Source organism: Sus scrofa, chromosome 4 (genome assembly GCF_054392235.1).
Source record: "Sus scrofa isolate SSC_HxYL_T2T_F1_AM1 chromosome 4, Sscrofa_HxYL_maternal_Yorkshire_Landrace_v2.0, whole genome shotgun sequence".
Lineage (NCBI taxonomy): Eukaryota > Metazoa > Chordata > Mammalia > Artiodactyla > Suidae > Sus > Sus scrofa.
Window position 1 is genome coordinate 100558170 of NC_139386.1, and position 20711 is coordinate 100578880.

At 55.1% G+C, this 20711-nt stretch overlaps 1 protein-coding gene across 1 annotated transcript; it reads right to left on the reverse strand.

The window, feature by feature from the left end:
• Positions 1-1848: 1848 nt before the first annotated feature.
• Positions 1849-18011, reverse strand: NPR1 (natriuretic peptide receptor 1). The gene is made up of 22 exons (XM_021089806.2): positions 16892-18011; positions 16018-16217; positions 15492-15605; positions 14668-14803; positions 14232-14323; positions 13062-13197; positions 12750-12834; positions 11327-11447; positions 10603-10677; positions 10367-10444; positions 9325-9429; positions 9003-9074; positions 8482-8638; positions 8037-8192; positions 7628-7796; positions 6788-6934; positions 6579-6702; positions 6356-6424; positions 5903-6077; positions 5508-5606; positions 2981-3072; positions 1849-2827 (listed from the first exon to the last, which is right to left on the reverse strand). The coding sequence occupies exons 1-22, from the start codon at positions 17598-17600 to the stop codon at positions 2765-2767; spliced, it is 3174 nt and encodes a 1057-aa protein (XP_020945465.2). The 5' UTR covers positions 17601-18011; the 3' UTR covers positions 1849-2764.
• Between the last annotated feature and the right edge of the window lie 2700 nt (positions 18012-20711).

A 20711-nucleotide genomic window follows, 5' to 3' on the forward strand; every position in this document is an offset into this window, starting at 1 on the left:
TTCCCAGTTCTTCCTGGCTTCAGGGGCCCTTCCTCCGGAAGGAAATCTCCTCGGTTCCAGTGAAAGTTCTCGAGCTGCTGAAGTCATCGAGTCCTCGGGCCTCTCCTCACGCCCACTCCCCCAGCCCCCTCCCCTCCAAGTGCCCGCCGTGGAGCCAGGCTGCCCCGGAAGGATCTGACCGGCAATTTCCTAGAATTGTCTGCCTGGGGCTCCTCGGTCCGTCCGCCGCCCGCCCCACCTTCCCCACCTCATCTCTTCGTCTGCCTTCCCCAAAGCCCCCGTCTCTCTGGACAGCCCAGCCCCCACCCAGATCTAACTTGTTGGGCCCCGCAGTTGTCCTCAGCATTTCCACTTTCTTCTGGGACTGTCACTACCCCTGGGAGGAGCCGTGGGGCGGGGGTTGGGCGTCCACATGGCCACCAGGGCCCATCAGGAAGTTGGGTGCGCTGGGGTTACCAAGGCAACCATCCTTCTGTGAGGCTTTTCCAGAACTCTTCATCCCCAGCCCAGGAGGGTGACGATTTGACTGGGTTTGCTCCCTCTCCTGATAAATCAAATTTGCCTGAGGCCCAAAAGGGTGGGCAGGGAGCACAGGACATCAGGGAGGGTCATTCGACCAGCGGGAGAACGATGTACCCTTTCCTCAGCCCCAGACCACCTCTGGAGAATCGGGGAGCAGTGTCCCCAAGGCAGACCTCCAAGCCCACCCCTACCTCCAGTCTAGCCGGGTTGGGTGTGGACTTCAGGAAGAGGCTTGGGGAGTTCAGGGGAGGGGCCTGTCGGCACTTGATGGATGGTACTGAAGAAATGTCTGGCACTTTCTTTCCCCATGGGGGAGGTGAAGTTGCAGCCACCTCTCCCCCGCATTCGCATTCCTGCCTGCACGCTCTGGAAGGGGGTGGGGTGGGTGGCTGGAGCCGGGAAAGAAGGGCCCTTAGCCCAACCGAGAGTCATTTGGGAAACTATCACTCACATTTGTCTACACTGGCATGGGAAAGGACGGGCAGGTGGGCAACTCCCAAATTTCTACTGAGGTAAAAAGGGATCCACATAGTCCCACCCCCACCTGGCTCCCAGCCCTCTTGGGGCAGATGCCAGGACTCTCTGTTCAGTCCATACTCATTAGACTCCTACTGTATGCTGGGTATTGGGTAAGACAGCAGTTCTCAAAGTATGGTCCATAGATTCTGAGTCTTACGACCCTTCTGGAGATGGGTGAGGTCAAAATGATTTTCATAATCCTGTTAATACATTATTTGCCTTATTGACTGTGTTGATATTTGCACTGATGGTGCAAAAACAGTGGGGATAAAACTGCTGGTGTCTTAGCATAAATCTTAAGTAACGCCAAACTGGTCATTGCAGTCTTCAAGAAAGCCAGTTTAGGAGCTTCCTTGTGGCTCAGTGGGTTAAGGATCTGGCATTGTCACAGCTGTGGCTCTGGTTACAGAGGTGGGGAAGTTAGATCCCTGGCCTGGGAACTTCTGCATGCCATGGGCAAGGCAAAAAAAAAAAAAAAAAAAAAAAAAAGGCTAGTTTCTCTTAAGAATGTCCTTGATAGGGAGTTCCCTTCAGGGCTCAGCAGTTAACGAACCCAACTAGGATCCATGAAGATGTGGCTTCCATCCTTGGCCTCACTCAGTGGGTTAAGGATCCAGCGTTGCCGTGAGCTGTGGTGTTGGTCGCAGATGCGGCTCGGATCTGATGTTGCTGTGGCTGCAGTATAGGCCGGCAGCTGTAGCTCCAATTCGACCCCAAGCCTGAAAACTTCCATATGCTGCAGGTGCAGCCCTAAAAGGCAAAAAAAAAAAAAAAAAAAAAAAAAAAAGAATGTCCTTGATAAAGCAGTAAATTAACACGTGATGGGTTTATTATAGTTCTTTTAAATGAGTTGATAAAGCCTTGTTTTAATTTCTAATACAGAATATATCAATAGATACGACTCACATAAACAAAAACTCTGGGAGGCCCTCAGTAGTTCTTAGAGGTGTAAACAAGACTAAAACCAATAGTGCCGGCACTGCTAGGGTAATTCAAAGCCTATGACACTGGCTTCTCAAAGTTGAAGGGAAACTGCAGCCTTGTTTCAGATCCCACATTGCAATCCCAGCTTGAGAAACAGGTTCTATTTGAAGCAGGGGGCGAAGAATACGGCTGTGTTTTCTGGCCACCCTCTCTCCCTCGAGAAAAGACACTGTCACTAGAATAAAGATTTTAATGGTCTCCACTCACAGGAGAAGCAAGGCATACAGGCCCACAGCCCTCCGGCCCTTCCTCTGCTGCCCTGGGCACTGCACCCAACGTCGGGTGGTGGGGAACAGGGGCTGTTGGTGGTCCTGGATTCACCTACAGTCCCTTTTCCCATGCCCCCCTCAGGGGGCTCTTCCCCTGTCCCCACAAAAGTCACAGTGTAGCAAGGTTGAGGGAGGAGGAGGGCACAGGGACGGCCAGGAGGATCCAGGAATCCACATCCCATCTGGCCTGGCCTGAGTCAGGGTGGAGAGCGAGTGATTGTGCCTATGTGTGGGGGTCCCTGGGCATGACTGTGAGTTCTGGTCCAGTCCTGTGAGCCCCAAGTTCTCCTCCACACCAGCCCTCTTTCAGAGGTAATATCTGGTGTCTCCAATGGGGTGGGCTCACCTGAGCTGTTCAAACCACTTCTTTGGCAATGGTGAGGATGCTGTGGGCGAGGCTGAAGCCTGGCGCCTCTCTGTCACCTCTGGCACAGGGAAGGGAGGTGTGGAAGGCCAGGAGGGGAGCCAGGTCAGCCTCGGGTGCTACTCCCCCGCTCCCCCAGGAGCCAGTAGGTCCGAACTTTGCCTTTGCCCTGGAGGGAAAAAGAGGAGGTTGGGGCTGGGGAGTGACACGCCCACTCTCCCAAATGATGGGAGCGGGTCTGGCTGCTTGAGAAAGGGCCTGGGGGAGAGTCAGCCCCTCTGGGGCCCCACAGGGTGGCAAAGGCAGGTGCTTCCTTCTCTACCTTCATTTCCACATCCCCTCGAAGCTCCAGCTCGAAACCACCAAACTCCTCCAGGACAGCCCTAGTCTCAGAAGACAAGTGGATCTTCAGGGCTGGGGAGGAGAAGGGAGAAGGGAGGTGAGAGATGCAAGAGATGGGAGCAGGAGATCAGGGACTCTGAGGCTAGAAAGATGCCCTCTCTCCTTCCTTTGGCCTAGAAAGCCTCCTAATTCTGAGTCCCATCCCCTCCATGTGGTGTGTGACCACACTGGCCTCTCCTTAAGAATTCTAGAGCTCTGTTGTCCACCATGACAGCCACCAGTCACATGTGGTTATTTAAGTTTAATGAAAATTAAATAGGGAGTTCCCGCTGTGGCACCATGGGTTAAAGACAAGGCATTGCCATAGCCATGGCTCAGATTCCATCCCTGCCCTGGGAACCTCCCTATGCCGTGGTATGGGTGAAAAAGGAAAAACCAACAATGACAGCAACAACTAAATAAGAAGTTCTCTTGTGGCACAGTGGGTTGAGGAGCTGGCATTGTCAGTGCAGTGGCTTGGGTCGCTGCTGTGGGGTGGATCTGATCCCCCACCAGGGAACTTCCACATGCCGAGGGCATGACCAAAAAAAAGAAAAAAAAAAAAAAAAGAGTTTATCATGGTGCAGGGGAAACAGATCTGACTAGAAACCATGAGGTTGAGGGTTCAATCCCTGGCCTCGCTCAGTGGGTTGAGTATCTGGTGTTGTCGTGAGCTGTGGGTGTAGGTCACAGACGTGGCTCTGATCCTGTGTTGCTGTGGCTCTGGCGTAGGCCTGCTGCTGTAGTTTCGACTAGACCCCTAGCCTGGGAACCTTCATATGCTGAGGATGCGGCCCTAAAAAGTAAAAAACAAAACAAAAAAACACTCGAACAACCCCAAAACTAAATACAGTTAAAAAAGCAATGCGTCAGAGGCTATCACATTGGCCTGGCACAGCTTAGGGAGCATTTCCATGACTGCAGAAGCTTCTGTTGGACGGCGCTCCAGAGCATGACCAGGCTCTGGACAGACGGTAGATTCCAGCAGTCAGGAGCTCAGACACTAGAACCTGCCCTGCCTGTATGAATCCCAGCTTGGACACTTGCTTGGGGAAGTAATACAAACTCTCTGTGCCTTTTTCCTAGTCTACAAAATGCCGATAACAGCAGGACCCACCTCGAAGACTTGGGAGGATTAAACTTCACATTATTGACAAAGTACCAAAAAAGAATCTGGTACATGGGAGGCACTCACTCTAAGTGTTTGCTACCATCATTATTTTACTCCACATCCTCATTTTAGGGCTGAGGGAGGCCAGGCCTCGGGGAGGAGATCTGCCCAAGAGGCGCTGAGGTCAGCCCCAGGCTGCCTGACTCCTGACTGCCTTTTCCGGTGGCCCCTTCTTTGCCCAGCCTCTGAACTTGCCCCCCAACTCCTGGGGTCTGCGTCACAGCGGCCTTGTTCCTCGTTAAACCATGTCTAAGCACGCGCTCCTTGAGCTCTGGACCTCAGTGAGAAGATTTCTCCCACCCCAACAGCCCCAAACACCGTGCCCTGAAATATCTGCTGAACCAGACCCCCTCTGGGCTCCCAAGGAGCCCCTCGCCCACCATGAGGCCTAGATGGGGTGGGCGTGGGTTCCCTAGCAAACTGTGATCTGGGTTATCATAGTATGTTAGGGCTTGGTGTGCAGTAGTTGCTCAATAAATGTTGACTGAATTGAACTGTGTTGAATACAGCAGGCGGTCAAAGAGCCATAGGAAGCAAGCCCAAGGGAAGAGGTGGGAGCAAGCATTTATTAGGCACCTACTGTGTCCCAGGGGTTATGCTATGTTTTTTACAACCTGAGACAGGCTTCATTTTATAGATAAACAGCTGAAGCCCAGAAAAGTTGAATGGCAATGTGTTAGTCATGTGAGGCAACTCTCTCACATAAATCTTCTGAGGTAGATATTTTTGTTTGTGTGTTTTAATTTTTTTTTCCTTTTTCTTTTATGGCCGCACCCTCGGCATATGGAGGTTCCCAGGCTAGGGGTTGAATCGGAGCTGTAGCCACTGACCTAAATCACAGACACCGCAACTCAGGATCCGAGCCACGTCTGCGACTTACACTGCAGCTCACGGCAACACCAGATCCTTAACCCACTGAGTGAGCCTGGGACCTGAGTCCTTCTGGATACTAGAAGGATTTGTTTCTGCTGCGCCACATCAGGAACTCCCTTCAGAGGTAGATATTTAATTCCCATTTTCCAGATGAGGAAAACTGAGAAGCTCTCTTTACCACACCTAAGAGGACCCTAAAAGTAGGATTCCTGCTAAGAACTGCTGGACACTGGCCTGAGAAGAGTGGTCTATCATTTGGCAAGAGTGGGCAGCTGGGACCTGAGTCTCTGGTTGGATTGAGGGTGATCTGGCCAGGCTGAACCCTTCTAAGAAGGGAGCCTGGAAGGGGGAGAATAGGGATTGAATGGGCGTGAGCTGCCAGGAGGACCTGCCCTCCCCACCCTGCCTAGAGGGCCCAGCATACCTTCCCCGTTAGACTCCATTCTTGAAGCTGTGTTGACTGTGTCCCCAAAGAGACAGTAACGGGGCATCTTCAGCCCTACCACACCAGCACACACAGGTCCTGGAGGGAGCCGAAGTCCATTAGCCAGTGGGTGGGAGGGGTGTTTAGGGCGGTAGGTGGGAAGAGTGGAGGGTGATCCCAGGACAGGGATAGGGAGATCACAGGACAGGGCTAGGGTGCTCTAGGAGAGGCAGCAGGTGGGATCTGTGGCCGGCTGTGTGTGTGTGTGTGTGTGTGCGTGTGTGTGCTCGTATGTACACGTGCCTGTGAAGAGCGGTGGAGAGGGGCTGGAGCTCGTCTCGCATCCACAGCTCCAGCCTTTGGGAGCCTCCTCCCAGGGCTTTTGGGGGCCTCACCTGTGTGGATGCCAATGCGCAAGCGCAGCTGCTCCTGGGGCCGGTGGCGGATGCGGAAGGAGCGCACCGCGTCCAGCAGCGCCAGGGCCATGCGGGCCACCTCCCGGGCGTGTAGCTTTCCGTTCCGCACCGGGAGCCCCGACACCACCATGTAGGCGTCACCAATCGTCTCCACCTGTGAGGGCGGCGAGAGGGTGCAGGACCTGAGGGCGGGAACTGTCATCTGTGCAGCTCCCCACCCTGTGCGCACCTTCACCGCCCCGCCCCATCAACCAGCCGCTGTGTTTGCTCAGACCCCTTATCCTGTGGTTTTTTTTGCCTGTTCCTGGGTCTCCCGTGATACTGTCTTTGCCCTTGTTGCTTGGTCTTCTCTCTTCAGACTGACAGAGTGCCCCTCATTTTTCTGCGGCCCTGTCCATGGCGCTTTGTCTGTCCCTTTCTATCTTCACTCACCTTGTACACATCAAAGTTGTCTATGACAGCGTCAAAGCAGGTGTACAGGTCGTTGAGCAGGGTCACCACCTGGAAGAAAAGAGAAGCCAGAAGAGGTGAGGATGTAAGGGACCCCACCTGGGCTGGGGCGGGAAGAGCAGCACCAGAAGGCAGGTGGCCGCGATGGAGATGCTAAGCCGAGGACACCTGGCTGCTCTGACACCTGCGGCTGTGCCTGACTCACCTGCATGGGCGTGCTCTCCGCTGACAGCGCTGTGAAACCCACAATGTCGCTGAAGTAGATAGTAACGCTGTCAAAGGCTTCAGCCTGGACCGTCTCCCCGCGCTTCAGCTGCTCCGCCACTGAGCTGAGAGGTCAGGGACAGGTGCAGGATCAGAAGGTGCCGAGGGGCGGGGACAGGGGCAGCGGGGGCGCGGGACACGGGCACTCACTGAGGCAGAATCTGGTAGAGCAGGGCCTCGGCCTTGCGCTTCTCCTCCAGGTAGGCCTGTGTCCGCTCCTCCACCAGCTCCTCCAGGTTGTTGGCATACTGCTCCATGCGTGACAGCAGGTTGTCCAGGATGTTGCTGCTGTTCTCCCTGCGGGCGGGGGTGGCAGCGGGTGGGGTGGTGAGAGAGGAGCAGCAGTGCGCTGTACCCAGAAGCATCTGCCCCAGGATCTCACCTACCCAGGCTGGGTGTCAGACCACCCCACAACTGCAGTGGGGACCCTGGAGAGGCTCAGGGTTGGGGGGGTCATAGCAGGATGGGAAGGCAGCGGAAAAGGGGAGGAGGGAAGTCCCTTCATCCTGGAGACCCCAGGGTCAAGTATGAGGCTTCAGACGTATTGGCTGTTTTGTTCATCTTTGTGGCATGCAAGTGGGTTAAAGGAAGTAGAGGAGGCAGAAAGGGACGAGGATTAATGGAGAACAGTGTGAGGTCTCCTCAGGACCGGCCCCAGGGGGGCACCCTGGGAAAGAGAGATCAAAGGGCTGGGGGGGAGCTCCCATGGGGGACAGGGAGGTATAGGAAGGAGGTGGGAGGACATTTGCTCTGCACACCCTTGAAAGGTGATAAGTAGGGGCCGTGGAGAGGAGAGGGGTGTGAGCGGTAGGGGACCGTAGGGACAGCTGGGTCACACAGGGCTCTGCCAAGCCCTGGTGGGCTGCAGCAGGCCACGCATGGGGGACTGTGTTTGGGCTCTGCCGCTGCAGGGATAAGACTTCAGTGTGAGGTACGTGCTGGCTGTGGGGGGTGGAGGAGGCTGGGAGGATGCAGACTCATAGCAGCGACCTATTAAATTTGCGCAGCATCAGGCGGATCTGCTGGAAGGGTGGCCGCTCCTGTGGGTCCTCGGCCCAGCACCGCTGCATCAGCTGCCCCAGTTCCTCCAGGTGACTCTGCAGGGCCAGGGAGGGCCGGAAGGGGGGCTGCTCGCCCCGAGTCACACGCTCGATGATCTCTGTGTGGTGGGGGAGAGAGGCTGAGGGGTGGGTTCAGCCTAGGGCCTGTGGAGGAATGGGGCGGGGAAGTCCAGGACCAGGGCACTGGCCAGAGGAGCCCCAACGGGACCTGGGCCAGGCATGCTCAGCATCCCTGGCAGCAGTGGAGCAAAGGGTGGTGGCATTTCCAGAGGTCCCCCTCTCTGGGGCTGGGGGTTCATTGAGGGTGGGGGCACATGGGGGAAGCCTGGTCCTCTCACCTTTAGGACTGAGGTCCAGACCTTCCACGTGGAAGACACCGCTCCTCAGGGCAATCTCCTGGAGGATAATCCCAAAGCTGTACACGTCCCCAGCTTGGGAGCCCCGCGCAGGCGGTGTGGCCATTCGTAGGAGCTCAGGGGCTGTCCACAACTTTTCTGCGAGTCAGAGGTCATGAGTCACAGGGCGAAAGGACCCCAGAGCTAAGGGGTGAGGGGAAACCAGGTCCTCAAGGATGTGGCTGGGACTGATCTGGAGACATCACACGGGGTGTTAGAGCTTGAAGGGGCCTTGAGACCGCTTGGTCTGACTCCCTTTTCTGCTGCTGATGAGTTGAGCCAGGAGTTAGGAATTGTGGGCCTGAGCCCATCAGAGGACGGGCGTCAGTCTCCCCACTGGGCTGTGCTGGGGACGGTGTTAGGGGGTCAGGGTCGGTGTGAGGCTCACTGGCGTAGAGGATGTGTCCTTGATCCGGCTCTGGGTCCCTGAAGCTCTCCAGCCCATAGTCGGTGATCTTGAGCACAAAGCGCCCATCTACCACGCAGTTGGATGACTTGAGGTTCCCATGGGAGCAAATGGCCCCATTGTGCAGGAACAGCATGCCCTAGGAAATGCAGGGAGGCAGGGGTGGGACCTCCACCCGTGGCCAGGAGAGACGCCTGCCTGGCCCTCCCTTCCCCCTGACACCCAGTGGGCTCTTCTGGACCTACTTTTTTTTTGTCTTTTTAGGGCCACACCCCAGGCATACGGAGGTTCCCAGGCTAGGGGTCAAATCGGAGCTGTAGCTACCGGCCTACACCACAGCCACAGCAATGGGGGATCTGAGCCGTGTCTGTGACCTACACCACAGCTCGTGGCAATGCTGGATCCTTAACCCACTGAGCAAGGGCAGGGATCGAACCCATGTCCTGGATACCAGTTGAGTTTGTTAACCTCTGAGCCATGTGGGAACTCCATCCTGGACCCACCTTGACGATGTCGTTGGTGAGCGAGTACCGGAACATCCAGTCCAGCGTGATGCTCTCATTCTCCAGAATGTCCTGCTGGGCAGTGAGAGTCAGCCCTGCACCCTGCAGACGCCCCCAGGACGAGTGCAGGGGTCCCACTGACATAAACTGGCAGAATGGGACAAAGCTGTGGATTTACTCTGGTGCCACTCCCCTCCTGCTACTCCCATTTTACAGATGGGGAAAATAGAGATCAGAAGGAAAGAGAGGCTTGCCCAGGGCCTTATGGCCAGTCAAGGCCAGACCTAGACCCAGGTGTCCTGACACCCCCTTGTCCCCTCACCTGTAGGCTCCCACGGGGACAGTACTCCGTGAGGATACAGATGTTGGGGGGATCAGTGCAGGCCCCCACAAACCTGGTCAGGTGTTCATTCTGCACATCCCGCATCTGCAGATGAGAGCCAGCGTCAGAGCCTGACAGAGACCTCACTCCTCACCAACTTGCCCCCACCCTTAGGGACCCCTCACTCTTCTTAAGTTCTTATTTGTTCTCTGTAGACCTTCTAGGACCTTCCTGGTGATTCCCACTCTTGTTTTTTGTTTTTTTTTGTATTTGTTTGTTTGTTTGTTTGTTTTTAGGACTGCATTTGCCACATATGGAAATTCCCAGGCTAGGGGTCGAATTGGAGCTATAGCTGCCAGCCTACACCACGGCCACAGCAACACAGGCTCTGAGCTATGTCTGTGACCTACACCACAGCTCACAGCAATGCCAGATCCTTAACCCACTGAGCGAGGCCAGGGATCGAACCCACATCCTCGTGGATATGTTTCCCCTGAGCCACAATGGGAACTCCCCCCACTCATGTTCTAAAGAACTCTTCCGGGAGTTCCCATTGTGGCTCAGCAGATTAAGAACCTGACTAGTAATCCATGAGGATGCAGTTCAATTCCTGGCCTCGCTTGGTGGGTTAAGGATCTGACGTTACCACAAGCTGTGGCATGAGTGCAGACACAGCTTGGATTGGCATTGCAGCCGCAGCTCTGATTTGACCCCTGGCCCCGGAACCTCCATATGCCACAGGTGCGGCTCTAAAAAAAAGGCAAAAACAAAACAAAACAAAACAACAAAACAAACCTTCCCCGGAATCTACTCCCTACCTCCTCTGCTTCCTCAGCCCATCCAGTAGGACCCCTTGAGGATCTTCCGCTAGGATACCTCCGGGATCCCTTCTCCCATCTTCGATTCCCCCAGTCCCACCCACACGTGCAAAGGCCCACCCCAGGGCCACAGTGCCCATCCTTTCCTGAGTCTCCCTGCAGTCCCTCCAAACCCCTGCGTCCCCAGATTCTCCCCCAGGCCACGGCCTCACTCCCCACATTACATGCTTCAGTTCAAACAGGACTTCCCGCGTCAGCTCAATGCGTTTCCGGTTGACACGTTTCACAGCCACGAGGTTGCCCTGGGCAAGGAACGGAGATGTCACTGTGAGGAGATGGCCCAGCGCTGGCAACTCCACTGCTCCTGACACCATCCCCTGCCCTGAGAGCCCGCCCTGTCCTCCCTCCGAACACAGCCCTGCCCCGACCCTGAGGACCAGGGGTCTTTCCCCAGACCCACCTTATAATACGCTGTCTTGGCAAAGATTTGGAACTGGCCCTCTGTGGTCAGCAGGGAGCCGTAATTGGAGCCTCTCTGAAGGGAGGGAGCACAGGAGGGCCCGTCAGCCCACGGGCCCAGCTCTGCATCGTGGCTGCTGGAGCTCTGGTCTGGTCTTTATTGCCCCCTTGTCTTTTTGTCACTTTGCTTCACATTCCACATCATGAAATCCTTTCCTCATTTACTTATTTTTTTAAATGTATTTTGATGTACACTTTTTTTTTTTTTTTTTTTTTAAGGGCTGCACCCGAGGCATATGGAAGTTCCCAGGCTGTGGTTGAATTGGAGCCGCAGGTGCCAGCTTACACCACAGCCACATGGGATCTGAGCTGCGACTGTGACCTATACCACAGCTCAAGGCAATGCTGGATCCTTAACCCACTGAGCGAGGCCAGGGATCGAACCTCATGGATACGAGTCAGGTTTGCTACCACTGAACCATGACAGAAACTCCTATTTTGACATATACCATCTCTGACCTTTGAAAGAGCCCTGTAAAAGAGGCTCTGTATGTAGCAGGAATCATTATCTGAGGTAGTCTCAGAGAAGGAATGCAACTTGCCCAAGGTCACACGGCAAGTGAAGGCAGAGCTGGGACTAGAACCCTGCTCTCTACCCTATCAGGAACTGCCCCCCATGCCCATACTCAGCTTTGCCTGCCTCCCTCCAACACCTGAGTTCTTACCCCACTCAGGGTCAGCCGGCTGCCCGCATTCCGGAGGTGCCTCTCAAGGCTGCTGGGCTGCAAGTCCTCCCAGCGCACTCGCCACAGCTCTGAGGCCAGTTCCTTCTCCAGCTGCATCTTCCTGGGGCATGAAACCTATACCTGAGCCCATGTCTGAGCCCCTGACCCTGGGTGGGGGTGCTCAGTAGCCCCACCTCAGAGCCCTGGGACCACGGCAGGGGCAAAGAGATAGAGGGGTATTTACATCCTCCCGGCTGGGAGTCAGGAGGCTTGGGTGAAATTCTGCCTCCCTGGTGATTTTGGGGTAGTCGCTTCCCCTCTGAGTCTTTTCTTCTTAGGTCCAAATGTCCTCAATTGGAAATTGGGGGTGTTGACATTTATTTTCAAAGAATGAAAAGAAACATTGTGTGTGGAAGTGCCTGGCACAAGTTTATGCTCAATTGGCATTGATTTTTTTTTAATGGAAAACTGAGAATTAAGTAATTACATAATTATTTTTGCAAAACCATGGGGACAGAGCTGTTATAACGTTAATCTTCATAGTTTTTTTTTTTTTTTTTTTTTCTTTTCAGGGCCGTACCTGTAGCTTATGGAAGTTCCCAGGCTAGGAGTCCAATCGGAGCTACAGCTGCCGGCCTACACCACAGCCACAGCAACATCAGATCCGAGCCACATCTGCGACCTACACCATAGCTCACGGCAATGCCGGATCCTTAACCCACTGAGCAAGGCCAGGGATCGAGCCTGTGTCCTCATGGTTCCTAGTCTGGTTCATTAACCACTGAGCCAGGAAGGGAGCTCCAGCATTGATTTTCTTCTCTCCCTCCTTGCTTCCCTGTGTTGTTAAGGTCCTGCCTTTTTCCTTCCCACTGGAAAGCAAGAGTGGAGCCTTTTTTTTTTTTTTTTTTTTTGGCCACACCGGAGGCATGCAGAGGTTCTCGGGCCAGAGATCAAACCCAGCAGTGACACTGCCTGAAACTTAACCTGCTGAGCCACCAGGGAACTCCAAGAGTGAAGCTGCTCTATCTCTCTCCTCCACTCTGGGTTCAGCACCTGGTACAACAACAGAGCCACCATCCCTGCTCAAGGAATAGCCATTCCCACAGGTGCAATCCGCAGCTTCCCATGAAGCTCCGGGTCTGGTGAGAGGGAAGGGAGGATAAACCAGCCTCAGGCCAGAATCCACAACTGCTCTGCTCCTTCTGATTCCTCAGATCCTTGGGGCCCACTCCTACCCCAGTCCCTCCTCCTTTTCTCTTCCGAGTGTCCTAAGGCTTCTAGTCTCTTCTCTCTCCCATCTCCCTTGGCCTCGCTGTTGCCATCCCTCCACCCCTCCCTCTTCTCTCTGGGTCCCTGCCGCCTCCTCTGCTATGGGTTCTCCAGATCTCCCAGCCTCAGTGACCACCCTCAGCCCAAGGCTCACCTGTATACAAAGAAGGAGACGATCAGAATGCTGAGCAGGGAGATGCTGCCCACCAAAGCCAGCACCTCTAGGGTGGAAAAGTGGTCTGCAGGAGAGAATCCAAGTTACCGCAAGAGAGATTTTGGTTAGACACTGGGTAGCAAGGAGAAGAACCTTTTAATATTCAATCAGTGAACTTGGATGATGGATGAAGGGAAGAAAAAGGCAGGAGTCTCTCCAGGAAAGTGTGGGAGAGGAGCACCTATGTGACTCCCAGAGCAGGAAGGGGGCAGCACCTCCAGAATGGAGGCCTGGAAGGTCAGGGGCAGTCACCTTGGTTGCAGGCTGGGTCCTCATTGTCAAAGCCGCATCTGGGGACATCAGGAGGCGGATGCCCCAGGGGCCAGTTCAGTGTGTGCCCTGACACGGTCACCAGCTCTTGGGATGTCCCATTGAAATTCAGGACAACCTACGGGAAGGCAGGAGTAGTGGGTGGGCCAGGGCCCTTGGTGAGACCTCTTGTCCAGGGGGTCATTGTGCCTCCCACCTACCCCATCTCTGCTGCCAGGGTCTGTGCGCTGTCAACGATTTGGGTCACTGAGCCCCTGCTGTGACTGGATACAGAAAGCCTCATGCCAGACCCCTTGCGATCAGAGTGGACCAACTTGAAGATGACTGAAGGGCTTTAGAAGGAAAACTCCATATGGAATCACAGCCCTATACTCAGGGATTTTATAGTCTTGGACTAAAGCACATAAGAAATAGGAAAAGGCAGTGTTCTCAGTCCACATTCCTTGGCCTGATCCATGTACCCCTCCTCCAGGAAGCCTCCTCTGGATGATCTGCTTCTTGGCGCCTGTGGCCTCAATTCCTTCCTCTTCCTGATACGCTTACGGGGCTGTACAATGTGCATTCATCTTGGCCTTGAGCCAGCCTGTCTCTGCTGGGAGGGGATCCTGCCTACCTTCGGCGACATGGAGCTTCCTGAGGGCAAGGCTGGGCTCCCTCCTTAGACATGGGGTTCCCCAAAGATAATACTTGTGGGTCCCTATCTTTCTGGCTGCTCCCCAGATTGGCTGCATCTCTCTTTTTTTTTTTTTTTTTTCTTTTTAGGGCCTCATGTGTGGCACATGGAGGTTACCAGGCTAGGGGTCCAATTGGAGCTACAGCTGCCAGGCTACACCACAGCCACAGCAATGTGGGATTGGAGCCGCATCTTTGACCTACACCACAGCTCACGGCAACACCAGATCCTTAACCCACTGAGTGAGGCCAGGGATCAAACCCACGTCCTCATGGATGCTAGTCGGATTCGTTTCCACTGTGCCACAGTGGGACCTCCTTGGCCGCATCTCTTTTATCGGGGGCTCTCCATAAGTGACCAAGCATGGTAGGGTGATCACAGAGTAAACCAATGCCCTGGTAGGGCTGTGGGAGGAGGTGGGGGGGGAGATGTCATCCCCAGTTGGCACTATCTTGGGGGGGGTGTGTGCACAGCCTTACCCTGAAGGCGCCAGTCTCAGGATCCATATCCCAGAGGGAGAAGTCCGTCTCCCGGTCTCCATTGCTGTCCATTTTTAGGTATCCTGTCACACCTGGGGGTATGGAGGAAGATGGCTGTGTTTTGAGATGGTGGAAGTTCAAGGACCCCCCGCACCTCATCTCCATCTTTCAATCGTCTCTGTCTTGCCCTCCAAATACATATATATGTTTATGTACACAGATAACAAAAAACAGACATTTCAGCAGCAGGAATGATTGTGGTTGGAAGGACCTCTTGATGGCACTGGGGAGACAGGGACGAGAGCCTAAGGCGGCTGCGGAAGATTGTGAGAGCTGGCGTGGGCAAGTGCCTACCTGCGCTGCAGAGCTAGAGGCTTCTGCCTCCTTCCCCGGGGCACCCCAAGATAGCCCATTCCTGCCACCCCCAGGCCCTGACCTTGGAAGCTTCGGTTCCACATCCGCTGAGTGATACTCTCCCCGTCGGTGACAGTTCCGCCATGTGCTAGAGTCTCTGTCACAGCCTGGGCATAGAGCAGGAGCCCGTCGTGGAAGGCAGCTGGGATGGTGTTTACCTGGAGGGACAGGCAGAGCTGGGCTGGGGTGCGATGTAGGAAGGACACAGAGAGGGGCGCTGTGGAGCAGGGAATGGAAGGCGCCAGGAGCTTAGAAGAGGATGGGAGAAAACCACCCCACGACATCATAAAAGCTGTCTCTGGGAGTTCTGGTTGTAGCGCAGCAGAAATGAATCCAACTAGTATCCATGAGGAGGGGGGTTCAATCCCTGCCTCACTCAGTGGGTCAAGGATCTGGCGTTGCCATGAGCTGTGGTGTAGGCTAACAGCTGTAGCTCTGATTCCACCCCCTAGTCTGGGAACATCCATATGCCATGGGTGCGGCCCTAAAAAGCAAAAATCAATCAATCAATAAAAATAAAAGCTATTTGCACTGTCTTAAAAAAAAAAAAAGATGTCTGCATATAGCGCCGCTTCTGAGTCCTGCTAAGCACATGGGGCAGGATGTATCATCCTCATTTTACTGATAAGGCCAGGAAGTGAGTTTCAGCAGTTGAACAACTTGTCAATGCCCCCGCCCCCCCCCATCATCAGGAGCGATATGGGGAACAATGGGAAGGGAAAGAAGGGGAGGGCTGGGAAGACAAGGGATGGAGGATGGTGGAGAGAGCAGGGTGGAGACTGGTGGAGGGCCCCCAGGGGCAGGGGCTTGAGGTCCATGCTGCAGGGTCCCAGGATCCCTTCCTACCAGGCCATCCTCCATGGTGAAGTTGAACTGCTCACGGGCCAAGTGTTTCAGCTTCCATAGGAATTCCAAGTACTCAGGATTATCCGGCTCTTTATATGTAATGATTTTGGCAGCCTGAGGAAGGGGTCAGCCAAGAGGGGAGAGCTGGGTGCTGACTCCAATCCTCCCAGTACCCTGGGTGCCCACCTCCCAGAGCTGCATCTCCACTTAGTTCAAGGTCGAACTGGACCCTGTGTCCTGCATTCGGTGCTGTGTGCTGCAAAGCAGAGGATGCCTCAGATGGCTTCCCCAAGTCCTGAGGGTCTGTGGGAGGTGAGCATCATTCCACCTCAAGGGCCTTCTCTCAGCTTTTTAACCTTCTGGCTCTGAAGTCCCCCAGCCCCCCTGCCCTTTGTCACTTGACTCCCTGTGAGCATCAGGAACCTCTTTTCTGGAATCCTTTCAGACACTGAGAGACCCAGGACCCAAAAATGATGTGCCACCAGCCCAGAGCCCCACGGTCTGGGCTTCCAACCCAGACACTCACCTGAAAGGCCTGGTGGGCGCTGACGTCCTGCCCGTCCTCCCTCTCCCAGGGCCTTCGGGGAACAAGGCCATGTGCACCTTGCAGGCTGTGCCCAAAGAGGTCCAGGTGGAAGAAAACATAGTCCTCCCCACTCAGGCCAGCTTCCAGGGCCAGAAGCATCAGGGTTCTGAAGGTATCTGGGGAGCTACAGATGTAGATAACTGGGGAGAAAGGGGGTCAGAGACAGAGAAGCTTAGGTCTCAGGGAGTGGGCAGAGGGAACTGAAGCTGGGGACCCCAGGGGACCAAGTTCAGAGACTCTGCACGTCGTTTAGCGGAACTCCGGGCTCAGTCTAGATTGTGGCAGGAGGAAGATGAAGACGGGAAGAAGAAGGCGGTGGGAGGAGGGAGGGAAGGAGCAGAGATAGGGAGAGCAGGAATAGCGGAGACAAAAGTGGGGAAGGTGCGCTCAGGAGGCGGGAGAGGGGCTGGGAGGGGAGATGGCACGGGGAGCAATCGGAGGAGACGCTGCAGAAGGGTAGAGATGGAACATGGGGAAGAGATGGAACATGGGGGAGAAAAAGAGGGTGGCTCGAGTCATTTTCTCTCTTTCCTTCTCTCAATCTCTCTCTCTCTCATTAACTCCGGAGGAATCGGTGGGAAGGAGGGGGGGGAGAGGCGAGGTGAGAAGAGAGGAGAGCATGGGTACGGGGCGGGGGTGGGTATGGAGAAAGAGGGAAATAGACTCTCAGAGGTGGAAAGGGCGGAGAAGGCTGAGGCCGGAATGAGGGGCCGCGAGAAGGAAAAATCTGGCCGGGAGAAGAGAGAGGATGTCCCGAGGGAGGCTCGGTGGGGGGTGGGGGCAAAGCGACGGGACCGGTGGGGCCGCCTCTCACCTCGGCCTTTGCGCCGCACTGTCCGCAGCAGCAGGGTGTAGTGGTCGCGGTCGCCCTCGGCGAACTCTAGGTGGTCCACGGTGATGTTGAGACGGTCGCGAACCCGCATGTACAGCCCCTCCACCACGAAGAAGCAGGGCTGGTCGTCGCCCGGCTGGTAGGCGTAGAGCACGAGCGCCTGGCGCTCCCAGCCCAGCCGTCGGTGCAGCGCCGCCACGAAGTCGCCCAGCTTGGCGTGGCTCGGCCCGGCACGGGTGGTCAGCGCGTACTCGTCCTTGGCCCCGAAGCCCAGCGCCGGGGCGCCGGCGGTCAGAAGCGGCACCCGCCAGTGCGCGGTGAAGCGGCCCACGGGGGCGGCGGCGTACACGCAGCCGGGGCCCAGGAACACAGCGGGGTTGTGCTCCCACTTGAGGTCCACCGCGGTCAGGGGCGCGGCGGTGTCGGAGCAGACGCCCAGTGCGCTCTCGCTACTGCCTAGCACAGTGCGGACCGTCCAACCCGGCAGCAGGTCCGGCCGCGCCTTCACCTTGGCCAGGGCCAGCTCCACCGCCGGTCCCACGCGCGCCCACGACCACGGATAAGAGGTGTTGGCCAGCGGCAGCACCACGGCCACTGTCAGGTTGCCCGCGTAGCTGCCCGGGAGCAGCAGCAACGGCAGGAGCAGCAGCAGGCGCAGGCGGGCGCCAAAGGGGCGCCCGGGGCGCGGCATGGCCTCAGCGGGCACCGCGGTGGACGAGCGCTCCCACCATGGCCTCCAGCGTCCCCTCCGCCTCAGTGGCCGGTCCTGGGCACCAGGCGCGCCCCTGTGGGAGGTAGGAGGAGCGGGGCGGGGACGCTCCCCGCGGAGCACGTTGCCCCCTCCAGCTGCGACAGTCCGCGCCAGGAGCACCAGGGGCGCGCGACCCAGGGGTGCGCCGAGGGCGCGGCGGAGCAGGTGGGTGCGAGGAGAGCTCCGGGGCAGAAAGAACCCGAGTGCGAGTGAGAACGTGTTATGTGTGTGTGCGCGTGTGTTAGGAGAGAGAAAAAGCGTGAGCAAGCGCTCGGTGGAGAAGGATGGTAGAGGGCGCGAGGGAGGGAAAAGGGAGTGTGTGTGTGCGTGAGCGCCTAGCACAGAGACTGTGCCAGAAGGGGCGTCCGGCCGGCCCAAGTCTCCCGCAGTCCGGGGGGGACAGGGGAGGACCCAGGCCAAGCTCCGAACCCTCCCTCCCCGCCGCTTCCCCTCCCAGACTCCGCGACCGTAGAGCCAATCCTGGATCTTTAACTCCTTCCTCCCCTCCCAGAAGTCGCCGCCTCTCCGAGCCCCTTGGCCTGAGCGCTTTTCCTTAGGCCGTCTTCCCGCTTCTCCGCGGCCAAATGTCTTCCTACTTCGAGAAGCGGCATCCACAGAAGGGGCTCCCTCTCAGGGAGAACTGAGTAGAGATTTGCGTGGGAACGACAGGGGGTCTCTTGCGTCCCACCTAGTCCCTCCGCTCCTACCTCGTTCCGTCTGGGAAAGAGAGGAGGAGGAGCCGGTTTGGGATCTTGGCCCGAAAAAGTGAGTGTTTGGATGTGAACGTCTAGGGGTGGGGCCGGAGGGTGAGGGTTTCTAGAAAAGGCATTAAAATAGGTGAATCCAAAGTCCCCTTGACCAGTCCATCTAGGATCTCACCCACCCTCAGCTTCCAAATTGAGCGGATTAGTGGAGAAAAAGGACCAGGTGCAAGGGCAGAGTTAACGCTCTCATTCCCAAAAGGCTGTACGAAGTGGGAGGGAGAGCTTGTGGGTGGCTGGCGGGGGAAGAGGTGTGGCCTCAGGGCCCCTCCCGGCTTGTATGTGTTTGGTTTGTATTGAGGGGGATTATTAAAATCAAATTTGTGGGGGTGGCGAGAGACTGTTGCAAAAGACAAGCGGAGGCGTCAATAGGATAGTGTTGGGGGGCCCTTGACGGCTGGGCCGCTGACGGGACAGCTGTGGAATTAGTCTGCCCTCTAATGGTCAGAAGGAGTCATTGACGGTATTGTGGGGCCAACAGCGGCAACCCGGTGCGGTGCCGAAGCTGGACCAAAGATCAGCAAACTTGAGGACCTAATACGTATTAAGTACCAGCTAGAGGCTCAGCGGGTTAAAGATACGGCGTTGTCACTGCAGAGGCTCAGGTCGCTTCTGTGGCTGAGTTCGATTACTGGCCCAGGAACTTCCACAGCCGCAAGTGCGGGCAAAACAAACAACAAAGAAAAGAAAAACACCCGCTAGATGTTGAGGACATAAAGAGCAATATATATATGCGTGTATATGTACATATATTACACACACACACCCCATTCCTTTGCGGAGGTCTATCAATTTGGGACAAATAGCCCTAAGATAAGTCGGGTAAGTACTACAACAAAGAGAGGGGTAAATTGCTGGAGGTCCAGATAAGTGTTGTTGTTGCTGTTGTTGTTATTATTAGTATTATTATTGTGTTTTTAGGGCCAGACCTGTGGCATTGGAAGTTCCCAGGCTAGGGGTCGAATCTGAGCTGTAGCCGTTGGCCTATGCCACAGCCACAGCAACGCTGGATCCTTAACCCACTGAGCGAGGATAGGGATCAAACCCTGGTCCTTGTGGATACTAGTCAGATTTGTTTCCACTGAGCCACAACAGGAACTCCAGATGAGGGCTATTTTGCTTGCAATGGAGCCAGGAAAATCCCCAAAGAGAAATAATTCAACAAGGGTAGGAGAATGAGAAAGATATTCTGTGCAGAGAAAGCAGAATACGGAAATATGTTTCCTATGTATTTAGGAGAATTTTGAATGTTCTTATGGTCTAGAGCAAATGGTAGCCCATGGACCAACTTAAGATGGCAGGCGTGTTTTGTTTGGCCTGTATTCTCCTGTGCTCTCTGTATATATCTAATTTAATTGCCCATACTTAGAGTTTCTGTCCTGGTGCAGGGGAAACGAATCTGACTGGGAACCATGAGGTTGCAGGTTCAATCCCTGGCCTCTCCCAGTGGGCTGGGGCACCACCATTTCTGTGCTATAGGCCAGCAGCTGTAGGTAGGATTCAAACCCTAGACTGGAAACCTCGATATGCTGCAGGTGTGGCTCTAAAAAAAAAAAAAAAAAAAATTGCCCGCATTTAAAAATTAGCAGATGCACATGAATATTTGGATTTCTGACTTGCGTTAAGATGTTGGAGAGCTGGTAATATAGGTCCTGCATCTTTCCGTGAACAATCGTCTGAACCAAGTATCCATTACTTCTTTGAGATGAGTCTAGTTCATCATAGTTCCTACTCTCCCTGGTCAGTATGTTTTCAACCCTGATCTAGGATGTAAGGTGTTGTAGGTATGTGGTTATAAGGAGAGGAGAGGTTGTAACTGAGGAGGAGAGGCAAGAAGGGGCAGCAGAGGGTTGATCCTGCAAGTTTTTGTGCGACAGGCATAATGTCTTTGTCTTACAAGGAGGGCTCCAGAGATTATAGAGGTAGATAGGAGATTGGGAGATTTGGGGGTTTTATTTTTTTTATTTTTGTCCGTGCTGGGGCATATAGAAGTTTCCAGGCCAGGGACTGAATTCACACCCCAGCAGTGACTCAAGGCATAGCAGTGACAACACCAGATCCTTAACCTCTGAGCCACCAGGAAGCTCCAGAAGATTTTTTAAAAAGTTTTATTGAGATAGAATTTTTTTTTGTCTTTTTTTTTTTTTTTTTTGCCTTTTCTTGAGCTGCTCCCATGGCACATGGAGGTTCCCAGGCTAGGGGTCCAATCAGAGCTGTAGCCGCCGGCCTACGCCAGAGCCACAGCAACATCAGATCCGAGCCGCGTCTGTGACCTACACCACAGCTCATG

Bases quoted from the DNA above. Each gene is read 5' to 3' on its own strand.
- NPR1 (XM_021089806.2), bottom strand. From the start codon at position 17,600: ATGCCGCGCCCCGGGCGCCCCTTTGGCGCCCGCCTGCGCCTGCTGCTG. The intron at 9,075-9,324 runs GTGAGGGGACAA...ACTGCCCAGCAG, and splicing joins GTCCCCGTGGGAGCCTACAG to GACATTCTGGAGAATGAGAG. The intron at 8,193-8,481 runs GTGAGCCTCACA...TCTGACTCGCAG, and splicing joins AGGACACATCCTCTACGCCA to AAAAGTTGTGGACAGCCCCT.